The sequence below is a fragment of the Terrapene carolina genome, unplaced genomic scaffold (assembly GCF_002925995.2).
Source record: "Terrapene carolina triunguis isolate 2854851 unplaced genomic scaffold, T_m_triunguis-2.0 Scaffold714, whole genome shotgun sequence".
Classification (NCBI taxonomy): Eukaryota; Metazoa; Chordata; order Testudines; family Emydidae; genus Terrapene; species Terrapene triunguis.
This window is the reverse complement of record NW_020665065.1, coordinates 15,114,962-15,134,293: the sequence shown is the minus strand read 5'-3', so window position 1 is coordinate 15,134,293 and position 19,332 is coordinate 15,114,962. Positions and strand designations below refer to the sequence as shown.

Genomic DNA, 19,332 nt, shown 5'->3' with positions numbered 1-19,332 from the left:
AGTTCATTATATGGCAAGTTCTCATTCCAAAAATGTTCATTTTCAAACTGAAATGTGTAAAGAACTGCCTATTATACCCTCTGAGCCCTACATAAAACAATTACCATCAAGGCTTTATCATATATCTGGGGCAAAAATGCATGTTACATTGTTCCTATAGCATTGTAACGGTCATAACTGGAGATTAAAATGAGCCAAAATAATTTTGTTTGTAATTGGTAATCTATCTGAAAAGCAGAAGATGAAGTTACTGTAAACACTCTGGATTCATGTTAAATATTTAACTCATGTTTTATAGAGTGCTTTCTTGCATAAGCAACACTAAGATAAATTTTGCCTGCTAACCCAGCTGCTTTTAATATAATGTGTATCAAAATACATTTTCCTACTTGGCCATCAGCTGGCTGCTTTAGAAATATTTCAGTATGTCAGTATGTCAATTGAGAGATAGTTTCCAATAATTTGGCCTTGGAGTGGTAGTAGAAGACTACATAGATACAGGACTGCTGTTTATTAAATGGACTGGCTTGGCCATTATTTCAAATGGGAAAGACTCAGAAGTAACACAACAGGTGCTATACAACTTAAATGAGAGGTAAATAGAAAATAGACATTAAAGACCTCAAAGAAATGCATTTTTATGTTTATTTGTAAAGTTACATCACTTGCAAAGAAGGGGGGGAGAGGGTGAAGTGTCATCTGCACTCAAATCTTTCTTTCTGAGCAGAATGGTGACGCCACCCCGGATGTTTATCTAGATAAGGACTGCAAGGCCTCTGGGGACAAACATACCTCTGAATAATATAATTAAGTACCTTTATACTAAACTGGATCAGCTTCATTTTCTGGGAAGGAAAAGAAGGAAGTTAAATCTGAGTGATCGAGACAAACTATCAATATAATCCTATTGTAATAAATAGAATTAATATAAAATTTAAATATTTTGATAGATATCACACTGTGCATGTACAAACATTATGTATTTGGAGAAACTGAGGAGCAGAAGTGAAGTGTTTTGGAACACATGCATGTTCCTCAGTCAATTTCCAGGCCTCTAATATTAGTCAAAGATGAGAAACTTAGCCCAGTGTTTCTAAACTATTTTGCAGTTAGTATTTGTGCAGATGAACACCCAACATCTGAAATCCCTTGGAGCATCCAACATATGGAAATAATCTGCCTGCAAGTGTTAATGTGTGAGAATTTCTGAATTAAGACCTCCTACACTGAAAAGGTCACTTGAAACAAGCCTTTAGAGGCCCAGCATAGGCAGAAAGGAAGCTGCTACTGTATTTTCCACTCCATGCATCTGATGAAGTGGGTTTTAGCCCACAAAAGCTTATGCCCAAATAAATTTGTTAGTCTCTAAGGTGCCACAAGGACTCCTCGTTGTTTTTGCTTGATTAGTATGTACTGTGGAATACAGTATGCTATTATCATGGTGCCCTGGTAATGCCACGTGATTCACTTTGACAGTTCATCTCTGGTACCCTCATCATTGCTGGAAAAACTATTCTATTAAGCCATAGCCCATAGAGCAGGAAAAAACAGCACACTTAAATTTTCTGAAATATTTAAACAAATTAGAAGTGAATAAAAATTAAGATGCTTACATGAGTTACCAACAGTGAATATTTGCATGCTCAGTTTATCAGTGACAAAACAAACAGAAAATGCAATTGTGACAGATATTCCAATCCCATGCAATATCTTTGGGGACTATACTGTATTAAGTTTATGAATGGTTAATGTATCAATGTAGGCCAGGGACTGTACAGGTCTGTCTCATCTTACGCGGGGGTTCCGTTCCGCGGTTAGCGCGTAAAGCGAAAACCGCGTATAGCCAAAACCCCATTGAGTTCAATGGCGGGCGAAATCGCCCGCACTATAGGTATAGTATTAAAACTGTTGTTCTTCTCTTTTCTTTTTTTTTGTTTTTGCCGACCGCATAAAGTTGAAATCGCGCATGTTAAATGCGCGTAAGATACGACAGACCTGTATGCAACTCCAGGGGGGGAGGGTCACCATAGTCCTCCAGGAACCGTTCAGAAGTGAGCCACAGAAGCTCATGCGATTTCTTAAGTACTACCTTAGGGGTAGTAAGATTAACAAATAATGCCAGTTGTGACTTGAACATCTACAATTCCATCATTATGCAGATACCCACTAGGAAAGAGTCTTTCAGCAACCACAATCAGATAAGATTTTCAGCTCCTATCAGCCTAGACTAGAATTAAACTAATGACCTGCCCTAAGAATACTTACGCTTTTTAAAGTTTGATTTTCCTTGAAATTCAACATTCTAAGCTCTCAACTTGTCCATGGGAGTTAAACTTTCAAAGATCATGGCTTTTCCTCAAATACCAAAGGGAAGCATAGTAGTTTAAAGAGTCTGAATTAGGGTTAAATTTTTTACTATAGGAATAAAAACTGAGAAGAGAGTCTTCACAGCCATTAAGATAGTTAGTGCTTTATCATCCATTCACCTCCAAATAAGAGGGGTTTGCTTTCACTACAAATATTGTTTTTAAATATTTAAATGTGCTTTGCTATCTCGCTTCCTTTATTTAAGAATGTACAAAAGCTAAGAGACATCTTATTTTATTCCAATTCAACATTTCCCACACACAAGTCTGAGATATCCTAAAGGTCACATTTCTGAGACAGCTAATCTTGATGTATAGAGTTCTGATGGACAATAGCTCAGATTGAAATACCAAGACACCTGGGCCCTGTTATACTAGGATGAAAAGCACTACAAAACTTTCTGTTACAATCTCTTATAACACCTTGCATTCTCCTCACTGCCAGCTCCAGGTATTTTACAAAAGCATTAGTTGTTCCACCTGGGATGATGATATTTAGCTTGAATATATCTGTTTAGCTGGATCTTACAAAGGTTTATCCACATCTTGGTTAAGAGTGCAGTTTCAATAATTCAGTTCCCCTAACTCTCCCTCAATTGAGTGCCCTGCATTTGAAGTTATCTAAAAGACCCTGCTCACAACAATGCTAGGTGCTGTGTAGCAGAGTTGCTTTAGGATTTCAAAATAAGCTGGTACCATCACTGTTGTAAAGTGCTTGGGCATGGATGCACCAAAACGATTGACAGACAACATTCCTCCATGTGGACTCAATTTTTTGCAAGGAACAGCAAGGGCTTGTCTACACTGGCACTTTACAGTGCTGCAACTTTCTCGCTCAGAGGTGTGAAAAAACACCCCCCTAGCACTGCAAGTTTCAGCACTGTAAAGTGCTAGCGTAGACAGTGCACACTGCTCCCAGCGCTGGTAGCTATTCCCCTTGTGGAGGTGGTTTTTCTATAGCCCTGGGAGAAAGTTCCCATTGCAATATGAAATCTAATTGGAGGATCACAAGGGAGGTACCTGAAAAGCAAATTAGCAATAGAGCCCGGCAGTGGAGCAGGATACTACCCTGACACTTTCTGGAGAACAATAAGAGCCTAAATCTCTTTCACATGATAAATTACCTCCTCACCAATCTATCATTTTGCAAGATATCCTAAGGAATCACTCAGTTTTCTCATTGCAACTGTGTGTCACTAACAATATAGGAGACTCATGAATAGCCAGTAAAGCCGGGCTCTAGGCACCAGCCGAGCAAGCTCGTGCTTGGGGCAGCAGATTCTAAGGGGCGGCATTCCGTCCAATCCTTTTTTTTTTTGGGCGCTTCACCGCTCCAGCTGCCCCGCAGTTTTGTTTTTTTTTGGCTTGGGGCGGCAAAAAAGCCAGAGTTGGCCCTGGTCGGTAGGCTTCCAGGTTGAGGTAAGGAAATAATAAATGCAAAACAAAACAAAAAATTAATATGATATGGTATTCTGCCATTTTTAAAATGAAATTAATATTTCCTGCATTTTTACAGCACTCATTTAAAACACTCCATTTATCACGATCTCAATAGATCATTTCAACACTGAATCTTACCAATTCCTCACCACCTGTTTGCTGCAAGGAGCTCTTGGGAAAATAAGGGTACTTTGCACTGAAGTTTGGTTGCTGAGGAGACGATGATTGCAGAAGAGACTTAAAACCATAATAAGACTACTGAAGTGTAAACAGTTGGGAAATACAAGGAGAGACACAGTCAAATTCGGTCTTTGAGCCCCCAAATCAAGGTTTAGGATTTCAGCATATTTGTACAGATGCAAGTCAGTCCCAAGGTAACATGTCTATCTTCGTTGTTGTTTTTGCTGCAGCAATTTTATAAATTCCAGATTAACCTCACAACACTTCATTTACAAACAAAATCCAGTATCCACTAATTGAAGATACAACAGCAGAACTAGGAGCAAGTAATCAAAGTCTCACAACTGGAATATAGCATAGAGGTATCTTCCTGTAAAAGAAGCTAGCAACATTAGGTTACGTGAGCGGTCCTGACTATTCTCTGGTGGGGAGAGCTGCAGTTTGCTTGTTACTAGAAATTGTAGCTGCAAATAAACATTGCTGATTTTTCAAGTTGCCAACATGGTGAAAGCAAGTTTAACAAGTACAGTATCTCTAATTCTATGGCAGCCAGAAATACTGCAAGTCACAGATTCCAGACAAGTTTTCCACATCTCTGCACTAAACATACTGATGAAGAGGACAGGTCACCCCTACCAGAAATAAACACATTTAAGACAGTTAAGCTTGCAAAAGCCTCTTGCACTGGAAAATGTTTGTACAGTATGCTCTTTTCCAGTACCAAATACCTATATTGGGGTTCTCAAACTGGGGGTTGGGACCCCTCAGGGGGTTGCGAGGTTATACATGGAGGGTCACGAGGTTATTACATGGGGGGGTCGCGAGGTGTCCGCCTCCACCCCAAACCCCGCTTTGCCTCCAGCATTTATAATGGTGTTAAATATATTTAAAAAGTGTTTTTAAATTTGTAAGGGGGGGTGGTTGCACACAGAGGATTGCTATGCGAAAGGAGTCACCAGTACAAAAATTTGAGAACCACTGACCTAAATTAACCCCATTATGCTGTTCCATGTACACACTGACTAAAGCCAAAACTGCTCATCAATAAATGTCATCTGTTAAGAGGACCAAGTGTGTGAAGTACATGTGCAAGAATTATGCATTTTTATTACTAAAGTTATCAAGAATACCCAGATGCTAGTGTGATATTAACTGAGTTCAACTAAAGTTCCAACCGTAAGGAAGACAAATGCAACACTGCAAGGGTTACAATCTGGGATTATTTTTGTTTTAATGCACAGATAGACAAGGAGAACAGTGACTGAGAAAAATCACCTCACTCCCTTCCTTGTCTTTAGAACAACACACAATTACAAGAGTCCTATGCTTTGAATCATGTGTCCAAAACCCATATAAAAATCAGAGTCCAGTGAGCAGGAAATCCGCACAAGCATGGCACAGGGAATAAATCCTATCCAATCAGCTAAAGCTGCTCGTCAGTTTGAGGCAATGGGAGAGAGAGTAACACAATAAATGCTTCATGCATTTCTTGGAAATAAAGCTGACTTGTGCATTTGGAACCAGAACTGAAAAGGGGAATCTCTCTACAGCAGTTACACCAATGTACAGCTAATTCTGCACATCTGCACTTATTTCATAGCAGCAGGAGTAATATAGCCTACCCTTACAATATCTTGTGGTGATCTTGGAATCTCAGGGAAATAATCTTGTATGTGTTGACTAAATAAAAGGTGGAAGAGGCTATATCAAGTTTCAACAGCTACATGGAATTTATTAACTCAAAAGTTCCCACAATACGCTGTACAAAGGGATAGACTAATCCAGCACCAAGAAAGAGGAAAGAGAAGCAGAGGAGTTTATGGAGCAGAATTTTTTCATCGATATATTAAGATACTACCATTGGGAGTTTGTTACATTTCAGTACCCATTAGGGAGACAACTAGCTTATTTCAGACACAAAACATGCCTCTTTAAAAGGACAAATCCCAAGCAGCATCCCTGAAAACGGAATTTAACTTACAGTGTCCCTTTAATAAGAACTCAACAGTCACTGACAACTAGCAGCTGTTGCACTGTGGATAAGAATACAGATTAGCAGAAAGGATGTTTTACTGTGTATTATAATACTTGTACTTAGCTGCTTTTCATTTAAGAATCTCACCTTCTTTTATAAGAAGTGCTTTTAAGTATTAACCCCATTCTACAAATGAGGAAACAGACAGAAGTTAAGTGACTTACCCATTATCACACAGACGCAGCAGCAGAGCCAAGAATAAAGCCCAGGTTGCCTGACTCCTCCAGGATACTGTCAACTGGCCAATACTTCCTCTCCCTCCACCCAAATAAAAAAAAATTAAGAGGTTCTGCGTACATGAGTAGCTCTTTGTGATTGCATTTGTGCCAGCAGTTAGTTTTTGAAACCAACAAAGTATGCCAACAACTGCTCAATATCATGTACAGATGTGATTCATTGGAATTGCACTACGTTGCCAATCAGTAAAAATACTAAGCACTGACAATTTGATTTCCCAAGATTTGGCATCTATAGTTGAGAACAGAATTGAGCAGGTGATTTAACACCTGTTATGGAGAAGACAATTATTTCCTCTCTTTTTAAAAAAAAAAAAAAAAAACGAAACAGAGAGACCTTGAATATTTTTAAGGAGTATTTTAACAATTATGCCCCATTTGTAATAACTGCACACCTATTTTGAGTTTAACATAAGCCTGTGTGGGATGAAATTGTCTTGGATCCAACTTCTCTGTTTAATGATACTTTAGATGTGAGAAACAGTGTTAACCTTCAGTTATGAATATAAACTATGTACATTAAAAACCTTAATGAAAACTATTCTATGCTAACGCAACAAGCATCAACATATAACTTGCATTTTACAAAATACTGGGGCTAGCTGCATCCCAAGTTATGTTTGATAGTTTACAATAACTCTGCATGTTGAACTCCTATTTGAGAGAAAATTTAAATTGAGGAGCCACAAAATTATTTATCTTGTCTGTGTAACATCCAAAGAGAAAAATTAAATTAAATTTTTCAGACTGTCCATAATGCCAAGCTTTACTTTCAGTTATAATTTTAATACATATCCAAAGCAACTCCACTGACGTTCCATCAGATTAAAGACTAACTAAATTTGGAACCACATTACGAACAGTAATGATGCAAACTGTGTTTTAGATCCCATGTATTTGGCCCCTTTATTAAGACAATATACCTTGGAAATTTCCAGGATGATAGAAGCCAAGGCTGGAAGGACTGGGTGCATTTGGAGAGAACTCTAATCCACAAAAAAGTACTGGGTTTCATCAATCTAACCAGAAGTCTGATCCAAACCCAAATGCTTATTTTTAAGCTCTAGTTCATAAAACTTTAAATAGAAACATCCATCCTAACAGATGCAACTAATTTTCCTTCACTAGATTGTGAACCCTTTTCCAAGCAGTAATCGCTGGTGCGCATTGGATACGTGAACTCCAGCAGGATGTTTCAGATTTAGAGTTCTGTGTCCAGTCATTGTCAGTCACATGGTTATGAATTATGCAGGGATGGAAGTGCCCAAACAAAAAGACTCAAGACGTGCATCATCTGTGATTCAACTTCACACAGTAACAATTCAACTAGATTGGAGTTCTGTGGTCACTAACAAGCAGGACACATCATTAATGGGCACAGAGCACCATTCTTTCTGCCCTCTCTATGTTCTTGTTATTGAAGTAGACCCAGGGGCAGGATTGATGTAATGTTTTGTATATGGATCAACAACTCAATGAATACATACAAGGCAAATAGAGAGACTTAAACACATTTTCAATATTACAGCCAGATGAGAGTAGTTTTATTTAAAATTATTTTAACCAGATGCCATATTAATGTCATGATTGTGAAAACACACTTACAAATTGGAGAATCTTGCTACTGAAGACTTCACTCTCCATGGCAGAAAACAGCATACCTAGTCCTCCAACACAACATTCCAGAAGATTCTATCTGCTTGCACACCAATTCTGAACATGTGCATGCATAAACAAGCTGAAAATCTGATAAACCGCTGGATTTCTAGACACTGGCATTTGATGACAGAGCCAGGTGCAACAAGAAAACCTGTATAAAGTTCAGTCTGAAAAGCAACCAAAGCATTATCCCTCCCTTCATTTTGGGAAGAAACCCCACACTCCTTCCTATAGCACTTCTCCAGAGCTGACATGAATACTGATTTCTGGGTCACTAGACAATCACTTTCACGCATGGATCCCAAACAAGGCAGTAGAGTTCAGATATATTGTGAAACTGTCATGTGCTCATCTGACATGCCACCATACATTATAATAATCTTACATTGTTCTGCTAGTCAAAACTGAGGTTAAAAAGAAGAGTTTTTCCTTAAACTTCACAAGTCAAAAATAAAGAGGCTTCCATACAAATTGTGAGAGACACAGAAGAGGATGAGACTTAATTGATGCTAAAATCTTAAGAATTAATATATATAGCATGTGAGAGTGGGGATTCTGAGTGACACAGATCCTTTTCTCCCGCTCGTATCAGAGCATTTGTTTGGGGGAAGAACCAAGTTAGTTTGAGAACTGACTGTTACAAGCATAGCCTTGGGATATGCTGATTCTTTGCCCTGCTTACTGAGCCAAATCCCAGTTGAAGCCGGCTGATCTGTTTGTTACCACAAACTAAGTTCACAGGACGGTGTTAGATAACCTTTTACTAAGCAAAGGAGGCATGTCTGGGGGAACACTTTAGTGGAATTCCAAGCTGCAAAATGGCTTCAGTTAATGGCCCCAATTTTAGCACACTTAATTTAATTTAACATTTTAACCCAATAATAAACATCTCCAAGTCTTGTATTAATAGAAAAAATTGGTTTCTCCACCCCTTTGAATTTAGTGTCGTCTAGACACACAAATACACACACAAGCTTTAAAAACAGAACCCTGAGACGATTTCAGCAAGCAGTCAACAGGACAAAAAAAAATATGCAGGAAGCCAAAGCAAAATCCTGGCAGAGTATCACCACAAAAATCTGAACCACAAAAATGCAGCTGCTGAGCTCTGCACCAGTCCCATTCTTTCCTTAGCTACAGACAGCCAAGCACTTGAAATGCATTACTATACAGCAATTTAAACCTATGATTACACATAATGAATAGCTAGAAATATCTTGTTCCTGGGTTTGTTTTCGCTTGACTCCTAAATTGCACGTCTTCAGAGACAATTTGGGTTTAAGATTTTTAAAAGAGTTTGTTTTTGCTCTATCAAGTGTACTTCAGAATCTGGTTTTTCAGCCTTTGGAAGACCTGCGCTTACTTTCACATGGACTCACAAAATAGGTGTATTAAAAGCTATAAACTAGAGGGCAAGCACTGCAGTATTTTCCATGGATGCAGCCATCCTTTGAAAGGCATGGAAGTCTCCCTCAACCACCCTAACCAGAATATAAGGGGGATTCCTTCCATTTCAGAGCCCTAGAAGTCCACCCCTGCCTTAGCCTCATGGGGTGACAGGGAAAGCACAGCTCCGAAAAGCTTAGAGCACCTCATTAACAGGGAAAATGGAAGCCAGGCACCAGTGTGGAGCCCAGCTAGAACTTTCCTTGTCCACTTCCTGGGCTTCACGGAGAGGGAAGATGAACCCCTTCTATGGAACAGTATCCCAGCTGCCACACCTCACACGCAGCCAGCTGTGTTGAAGGGAGGTACCCCTTTCATCTCCCAGAGGCAGAACTACCCCACGATATAACAAGGACTCCAGAGAGCACCTCCATAATCCCAGACCACAATGGCCAAGCATATGCTCCATAATTCATCAATTTACTTTTCTTTTTTGTACCTGACAGCTGCAGGGACCCACTCGATAGCAACAAAGAGTGGAGAACTCTGGAACCCCTATCACCTCCTATCCCTTTATGGGACAGACACCCCGGGGAAGGGACAGTTATCGGAGTTGTAGAGCTAGCTTACACTTAAACAATAATTTAAAAAGAACCAATAGTAATAGCTAAAGGGGTAGTTGGGGACAATAAACTGCAAACCCAGCATGACTTTTTCAAGGGGGCAATCATTAAAGGGGCACAGAGAAGTTGTAATGGAATAGGGAATTTTAAGTAGTGTGATTCAGAATTAAGTGGTTCACACTGTTAGCCTATGTAACCATATAGTATTGTTACTGTCACCCTTGTAATAAGCTAGGTCAAATCTGAGGGAGGACAATCAAATTTAAACACGACACATCAGTAAACTCTTCAGGGCACGGGACCCAACCCTGACTGGGTCTTCGTGGCCCTACTGCAATGTAACTAAGGAAGGACTGAAGGGGAACAGTACCTTGCCTTCTTCCCAAAAGCATGAGCGCCCTCACTCCTTGGCCAATTACTCTAGTTTCTACTTGTATTAGAATCCAGAATCAGAAAGATTTGATACAGATTTTTCCAAAAATCACATTAATCACAAACACGGGACAAAAGATGCAACATCTACATTAAGGATAGCACAGTAGCACAATTCAGAGACAAATACATTTCTTACACCCCGACTACAAAAAGTCTAAGTCCGTGGTTTTCAACCCACAGACCCTTGAGGGTCCATTTAAATTTGTTTAGGGGTCCGCAAATGAAAAAAGGCTGAAAATCGCTGGTCTAAGTAACGAAAGACGGGAGTCAAAAAAAACTGTTTCTCTAATTTCTAGTAATAATCATTAATGATATATTCTATAGCACAGCTATTGTTTTTAGCATTACTCAGATAATTTTCTCCCTTCCTCAAGCAGAAGTTATCCCTTGCTGCTAACAGCTAGAATTCCTTTAACACTAACATTCAATTTCAGAAGCATGAGCATTTACTTCCACAAGGGTGGGTGAGAAGTATCTGAATTTGGTTTGTCCCACTGGTAATGAAATCTCTACTAAGCACTTTTACTGAAAAGCCAACTGGCCCTTTTAAACTGTAAAAAGGAGAGCAGAAATATGCTGGAATTACGAATTAGAGGGCAGTACATTAATTTACAGGTAGAAAGCATTACTAGCTCTGTAACAAACTGGAACATGGAGGGGAGAAAAATCTAGTATCCTGAGGAAATTCTTCTGTTCACCTCAGAAGCCATGTTATAATACATGGGGACCCAATAAAAAAAACATTTGCATCATATTACCATTGATTTAAGTTAAAGTTTACTTACACATTCCTACAGAGTTTGTCCTAAGCACAATTTTATTAAGTTCCTTTAGATCTGTTTTTTTTTTTTTTTTTTTTAAGTTCGTTCTGACATGCTTTGCCTTTGACAATGGAAAACTCTGTCCAGCTGCAGCAAATTTGAGATAATCTCTTGTTCTTCAACTGGACTTTATTAATCTTCAAAATGAAAAGACCATCCTGAGGAAAAACAACTATTTCCAGCTCAACTGTTAAGTTTCTTTCCACTGCTGCAAGAAAAAAAAACACCTCAATATCTGGTAGATTCTAAATATCTGAACCAATTAAAAACAATTTTAAACCCATAAAATATAAATCCATCCAAGTGTTCAAACTAAAGCTCTGGACAAACTGATCAGCAGGTTTCTTGCAGAGATAATTTTTTTTTTAAGCTATTCAGACAGAAGAATATGGAACGACTGCAGGAGGGTTTTCACAAACTCAGCAGACTTTTGTTGGCCACACACAGGAATATTTGGACTGTCACAATACACAGCAATGCACCCAGATCTTAATGGGAGATCTCCACACACACACACACACACCTCAGAGCCTAAAAAGGTGAGAAGCTGAACTGTTACCTACCTCAAAATAAAAAACAATCTCAACGTGTGCATTTTTGCCTTTTATACCATATTAGAAACCAAATTCCATGCAGTGCACATTTTGGTATCTTTCATAAACTGGGGTGTCACGCTCCTATGTTTAGCCTTGATTTATAACACTGCCTCTTCAAATAGTCAAGAAAGAAGGTCTCCTACAGTCTGGGAGAATGCCTTTCAATGTATGTGGTTAAGCTCATCTCTTTGAATTGCATTGATTAGATCCCAGCTACACTACTTCACTTGCTAAAACCTAACAAGAATCCTAAAGTGTTAACATACTAATAAGGCAATTATGTAACACAATAACTAGACTAAACTATGACAACATTGTTTACAGTTTTGCATCATTAACCATTCTTCTGAAACAGGATTCTTCTTATAACAAGCTATGCTGATCAGAGAAGCCAGAACTCCCTTTTAGTTCTACAGCAATCTTATCACTACAATTAAACCTGCTGATCATCCTTTGTGTAACCAGGCAAATGGTTATACATATGCAAAATGGCTGCATTGATCCAATTATATATTTATTTTAAATCATATTTATATAACGTCTATAGATCCACTGTCTCTCAAAGAAAATGTTGAAGATTTTTTTCTTCTCACGTCTCTTAAGGACACATGCATGAACAAAGTTTTATTTCTAACTTTTAGAAGTAACATTTAAGATAACACCTACTGAAAGACTGGAAAAGTGATTCTCTGGTTTACTTACTTTGTATACAGTCAATCTAAGTTACCCTAGGGTTAGTTTCTCCTGCTTGCATATAGGTCTTTCAAATAGCAACAGAAAATGAGTTAAAAATAGTGAAGTGTTGTTATCAGATGTCAAAAATTGACCAAAGGACTTGTGAGCAGATCTAGAATCAGAAGCTACTTTTAATGATTATCCAGAAATTAATAATTCAGAGTGATAAAGAGAAACAGAAAAAGGTTTAATGAAGCAGCTGTTTTCATGTATCCTTGAATAAAGTAATACGGGGGGGGAGGGGGGAGAGAATTAGTTCTACACAGCTTATTTCTTAGTCAGCTGATTCCTCATGGGAACTTTTGCTCATTTCTGTTCCAGATTTTACTCACATTTGTGATTTTAACACAAATCACAACATTCTATTGACCATAAAATATTAGCTAAAGGTTATATATGTTTCAACGTTATATCACAATAAGCTGCTGCTGCACTTCCAAGAAAATCTAGACTTTCGTGGGTGGAAAAAAGGCGTGGGGAATTAAGTAGTCTGTTTTTAGAGGGAAGCCATTTGTAATTTCAAAATTTGCTTGTGGAACCTCATCTGATAAAGAATCTTTGACAACCTTCAGATTTTTTAGACAGTTTTACCTCCTCTTTACCAAAAGCTGCTCTCAATCCAACTGCTGTGTTTTTTAGCTTGTGACTATGGCATGATTTTCATATTTGTGCAGAAGGAAGTTTAAATTTAAAAAAAAATTAATTTTGAACATGATTTTTTTTTCCTATTAGCATTAAAGTGGCTACACATGAACTACAAGATGTTGACATTCAAGAGGAAATTGTGCTAGCCACACCTTGCAATCCAGTCATGGAACTTATTGCAAATAGTCAACTATTTCAACAGGGGACAATATTTTTGTCACCAAGACTCAGAAGCCTTATGTGAATTGGTTGCTTGGTACAGAGACCGTATAACCAAACAAAACATGACTACTAGCAATGGTATTTGCACAACTCAGTAATGTAGTCATCTGTCACTCATCTTGGTATCAGTGTGTTTTCCTATAAGACGTATACTTAAGGGCTGATACTTTTTACAATTGCTACTTTGAAATGTGTATTTGTTATCAGTAGAGTTAATTTTACTTGTTTTGTGGTTATAAAAAAAAAAAAAAAAAAAAAGGAAGACGACCAGAAAATATGCTTTACAAGCTTATTGTTCCTTCAGAAAATTCTCAAGGAAATATTGTGAAGCCAGGTGACTGGGCAACAAAATGGCAGAACTTTGATAAGTGTGAAGTAATGCACATTGGAAAACATAATCCCAGCTATATTTACAAAATGATAGGGTCTAAATTAGCTGTTACCACTCAAGAAAGAGTTCTTGGAGTCATGGTGGATAGTTCTCTGAAAACATCCATTTAATGTGCAGCGGCAGTCAAAAAGGTAACAGAACATTAGGAACTACTAGGAAAGGGATAGATAAGACTGCAAATATAATGTTACTATATAAATCTCTGGTATGCCCATACCTTGAATACCGGGTGAAATGCTGGTCACCCCATCTCAAAAAAGATATATTAGAACTGGAAAAGATGCAGAGAAGGGTAACTAAAATTATTAGGGATATGGAACAGCTTCCATCTGAGGACGAATTAAAAAGACTGGGATTGTTCATCTTAGAAAATGGGAGGATATGGTAGAGGACTATAAAATCATGAATGGTGTAGAGAAAGTGAACTGGGAAGTGTTATTTACCCCTTCACAGAACACAAGAAGCAGGGGTCACCCAGTGAAATGAATAGGCAGCAGGTTTAAAAACAAACATAAGGAAGTACTTCTTCACACAACACACAGTCAACCTGTGGAATCATTGCCAGGGGATGCTGAGAAGTCCAAAACTGTAACAAGATTCAAAAAAGAATTAGATTAACTCATGGAAAATATGTCCAGCAATGGCTATTAGCCAAGATGGTCAGGGACAACTCCATGCTTTCAGATGCTGGGAGTGGACAACAAGGGATGAATCACTCAATGATTGCCCTGTTCTGTTAATTTCTTTTAAAGCATCTGACATTGGCCACTGTCCGAAGACAGGATACCGGACCAGAGGGACCATTGGTCTGACCATTCTCATGTTCTTATGGCTAAGCTCACCCCTGGAATACTAGCATTTTATGACAAATCCCCCAGTGCATTATTAGCTCCCCAAGTTAAAAAGAGCGTGGACCAAAACTTAAATATCTTACCAATAACATGAATAGTAAGTCACTTCAAAATAGATTTTCCAAAGTTCTCCATACTGGAAAGGCGAATATGCTATAAGATACTGCAGATGAATTAATTTCTGAATCTCAGAATTCATATTCACCACCTATTCAGTTCTTCTGCAAAGGAAGAAGTGTTTGACAATTGTGCCCAGCCTGATTAGGTGGTCACACCCACCAGAGTATAAATATACTGCTTTGGATAAAAATGTATTAACACACTGAATCCTATTTTCAGAATTACATTCTGCATAGGAGAGCGGTATCTTACAGCCAGTAAGACAACAGATCCCTTCAAAAAGGCTTAGAACCAACCATTGCCATTGGTGCAAGACACCCCTTTTCAAGATATCTACCATCTTGAACTAAGAGGAAAGCATCTAAGAGCACTGTAACACATCTGGTAACTATAATATTAGTTCTCTTCCTCCAAGGAAGCTGCAGTTTGCTAACAGTAGTTTAGAGCACCCATGTAATGATTCTCCATCTTGCCACCTCAAGATAGTAGCCTTGTCAAAAGAGAGATTCATTTGCTAAGAGAAAAAGTATTGCACACAGGTCTGTTTTCCAAGTTAACAGTAAGCGAGCTAGCCAGATTCCTCTTACATCTTTGCAGAGCAAGACCTAGAGGCACAGAGACTTATGCACATGTTTAACTCTTTGCTGACAATGTTTTTCCAAAAGTGATAGAAACAAAACCCACTGGCTTCTTTATTTGGAGACCACTGTGCTAGGAGTAATTCAGTCATCAGGGGGCACTATCAGGTACTTTAAACCCAAAATGTGATTTTACAAAAACACACACAACAGAAGTGTTGGCAACGACAGCTAGCTCAGTCGGCAGAGCATCAGGCTCTTAATCTGAGGGGCCAAGATTCTAACTCGTCTGGGCAGCCAGCTTTTTATTAAAAATAGTCCTGCCTTGAGTGCAGGAGACTGGACCAAATGACCTCTTGAGGTCCCTTCCTGTCCCACACTTCTATGATTCTAAGTGTTTTCATTTAAAAGATAGTAGTTTGGGAAGTAAGAAGTCCCATGGTGTTTGCAATGCAAGCATTTCCATACTGTGATAGTGCATGAAAAAGTAAAACTGAAATCTATTATTATTGCTAGAGCTGAGTGAAAGAGTAAACAGCATAAATATTTTCTAAATCACACAAAATTGGCTTGATGTCTCACAAGAAAAAGACAATCAACACCAAAGAGCAGGTCACATAAAATCTAACTTTGACTAGTGCAGGGCATAAAAGGACAAGTAAGGGGGGCGGGAAAGGCAAACAAGAATTGTAATAATCATTTACACACATATTGAAGGAGACATTAAAAATGCAAGTTTGATATTTTATTTTACTTTCAGCCTGATTGTTGCCTTTTTAAGCTTTTCATTCTGACATGTTACAAAAAAAGCCTTTCCAAGGGGACTCAGGATGTTAACACAATCGTACACACTTAGCACTTATCTACACAATTTTTGTACTGCTTTAACTTCCTCAATTTAGAAACAGATCTAGTTAAAGCAGTAAGACCCACTAGTGTGGATGCAGTTGTACTGGTATAAAGGTGATTAGATCACAAGCAGCTATATTGGTATAAGCACTTTTATACCAGTATAACTGCATCCAGACTTTAACTTCACCAATTTCTAAACACAAAGTTAAAGCAGTGCAAAACTGTGCGCAGACTATACCTTAGCCTTTTCCTCCAGAAGAAATCACCGTTCATCTATTTAAAAAAAAGAAAAGTAGCACTAGACACCGATGACACAACCCACACCCTAGGGATAACTTTCTTAAATGAAACGTGGCTGAATACATATTCTCCCAAGTGTCACCATCCATCTTCTTAGTACAGAGAATGAAAACAAAACAAGCCCATGCCATAATGTGACTACTACTGCACACAAAAAATACAGCCCAACTTCCCTTTAATCAAATCAAATTTTGACATCAACTCCTGTCACAGCACTAAGCTTCCATTGACGTTTCTAAAGGCCTATTACCCCAGTTTAAAAATATGTTATCAAACAGGAGGGTAGTTTCATAGTGTACAGACATCTACATCACATAACCAGTATAACTGGTACGATTTATTGGGAGTTGAGAATTGAATAGATAAGACTGGGTTACTCAGATATGAGCCCTTAAGGGGAAAAAAAAGTTGCCTTGCCAAATGAGAGATGGCCCTGGAATAAAAGCCATCAACTACTTTTCAACATTGCATTTGAGTTCCCACCCCACAGTAGTCATACTACTGAAAGCCACTTAATAGAAACCAGTTGGAACTGGGATTTCCCAGATTATTTTATTTTCATGGTTCACACAGCTAGATGCAAGGAAATATCAGGAGTGGAAGGGTATTTTTAAAAGTAGTCAAAGAAAGATCGCATCTGTCACACATCTACAAGTGATTTATTGTGTCGTTTCCAATTTAAGCCAACAAATTTAAAATAGAGGAAAATATATTTTAGCCATTTTCCAGCTTCAATAGTCTATTCAACATGACACAGGGACAAACTAGAGCAACCCCAAAAGATACATTCATGTATCATACGCCTTCCAAATGTAAAGTTTTTTTTAGACAAGTAATTTGCAAGGACATAACCATAAATGTGACAAACTAACAGCTTATAAGGAACACAATGTTCTCATCCATGCAGAGCATCACAATCAGAATGTGCTGTATGCCACATGGCCCAGACCCTGGCTGTCTCACAAAAGGGTTGTCTGAATTTGCCCTCCTACAAAAACGAACTGCCAGAGACAGACCCCATTTAAGCCAAAAAGGCAACAGAATTTAGCAGCGGTTGCCCAGGTCTGTCCTTCAGGATGCCCTGGGCACTCGCTGCATATAGAAATCTGTCTCCAGGATCCCAGCTACCGACTTTTACTGGCCTCCCACCATCAGTGCACATAGACTTGTGTCTGTATGTCTAGTGTATTTAGACAGGTTTAATTTTGCGTAAAAATCTCCCAAGGCTTAACAAAAATTAAAGATGAACGTAAATTTTTCAAGCTGTAGGTGTTTGGTGGGTTTTTTTAAACATTTCAATGGAACAGCTTTTGTTTGGATGCAAACCTTTCCCTGCAGTGTTTGCAACCCAAGTCTCGCAGCACTGAGCTCATTCACAAGAGCCAGAAAGTGAAATGGACGATGAAAGTGATTAACCGGTTCTCGTCTCCCAAGCTAAATTTAGGGCTAATTATGTAAACCCACACGAATAGTAGATCGCTTCCCTCTCCAAGGACGGTTTTTTGTTTGTTTGTTTTTAAATCTGTTACGCTTGCAATGCTCCTTTTGAGACAGGGATGTACAGAAAGCTTGAAAGCGGGCCTTCAACCTCCAAATTTTCCGAATATCACCCACCCTCCCCCAGGAAAGTCAACCAGGTTGGTGGGAGGGACAAATTCTCTCGAGGAGGGTCCCCCAAGTTTTCCACATCGATCGGCCGCCTCTCCGTAGACAGGAAGTCGGGGGGAAGGGAAGCCACGTTCCCGCATGGGTCTCAGATTCCTCAGCCTAGCTACCCCTTCCTCACCCTGGGACGGCTGCCCTGAGGGGTCCCCCAAGCCTTCTCCTTCCATCCACTCCCCCATGGACGGGGGGGGGGCACCCATTTCCCGACTTCATCTCAGGCCTCTCCCCCGCCCCGGCCCCCGACTCCCCCCCCCCGCACTCACTTTCGCTTGTACTCGTCCCTCTCCCGCTTGACTTTGGCCAGCACGTTGTAGAGGGCCCGGATCTCGGGGGTGATGGTGTCGATCTGCACCCCAACGCCGTCCGGGTGGACCCAGGAGACGCCGGGCCCCTGCAGGGTCTCCAGGCCGCCGCCGCCGGTGCGGCGCACCTGGGTGTAGCTCCAGATGGTGCCAGGCAGGCGGCCGTAGTGCTGCGGCGGGGAGGCGGCGGCGGCGGCGGGGCCGGGCGGCGGGGCGCCGTGTCCGGGAGCCGGGGGGCCCGAGTCCGTCTGCACGGCCTGGTCCCGGGAGAAGGTCTTGTAGCGGAAGCGGCGGTCGCGCTCGCTCTGCTGCGCCTGCAGCTGCTTCTCCAGCAGCCGGTTGCGCCGCTCCAGCTCGTGCACCTTGGCCAGGAAGCAGCGGAACCGCACGTTCAGCCCCTTCAGCAGGTGGATGTTGGAGCCCAGGTCGTTCCGCAGCGCCGTGGTCACCGGCGGGGGGGCCGCCGCGGGGCTGCCGGGGCCCAGGGCGCCGGGGGCCGGGCCGGCGGAGAAGGCTCGCGCCATCTCCCCGAAGAGGAGCGAGTTCATCATCCTCCCGGCCGGGCGCCCTCGCAGCAGCGAGGGGGGCGGGGGAGAGACGGGGATCGGGATCCTGCCAGCAGCAGGGGGCGGGTATTTACCCGGCTCGCGGGGGGAAGGCAACCGGAAGTGGCGGTTGGACGGGGGAGGGGGGAGGGAGACTATGTCTGAGGTAAAAACCGCCCAGGGTCGAGTCCCTCCCGCAGTCCGGCTGTCTCCGAGCGAGGGGGGCGCCCGGCCTCGGCTGCTCGCTCCTGCGCCAGCCGCCACTGCCGCATCGAGCGCCGCTGCCCGGCCACTGACTGACTGACTGGGGCCGGCGACGCGGGGCGGGACTCGGCATCGGCCCCCGCGC

At 40.6% G+C, this 19,332-nt stretch overlaps 1 protein-coding gene across 1 annotated transcript in view; it reads right to left on the bottom strand.

Moving 5' to 3' along the window:
• Positions 1–19,069, bottom strand: part of IFFO2 (intermediate filament family orphan 2) — a 49,313-nt gene extending 30,244 nt beyond the window's left edge. Inside the window, exon 1 of the mRNA XM_024217293.3 lies at positions 18,400–19,069. Coding sequence (XP_024073061.1) covers positions 18,400–18,989 — 590 coding nt within the window. The 5' untranslated portion in view covers positions 18,990–19,069. The remainder of the gene's footprint in view (positions 1–18,399) is intronic.
• Positions 19,070–19,332: the final 263 nt, after the last annotated feature.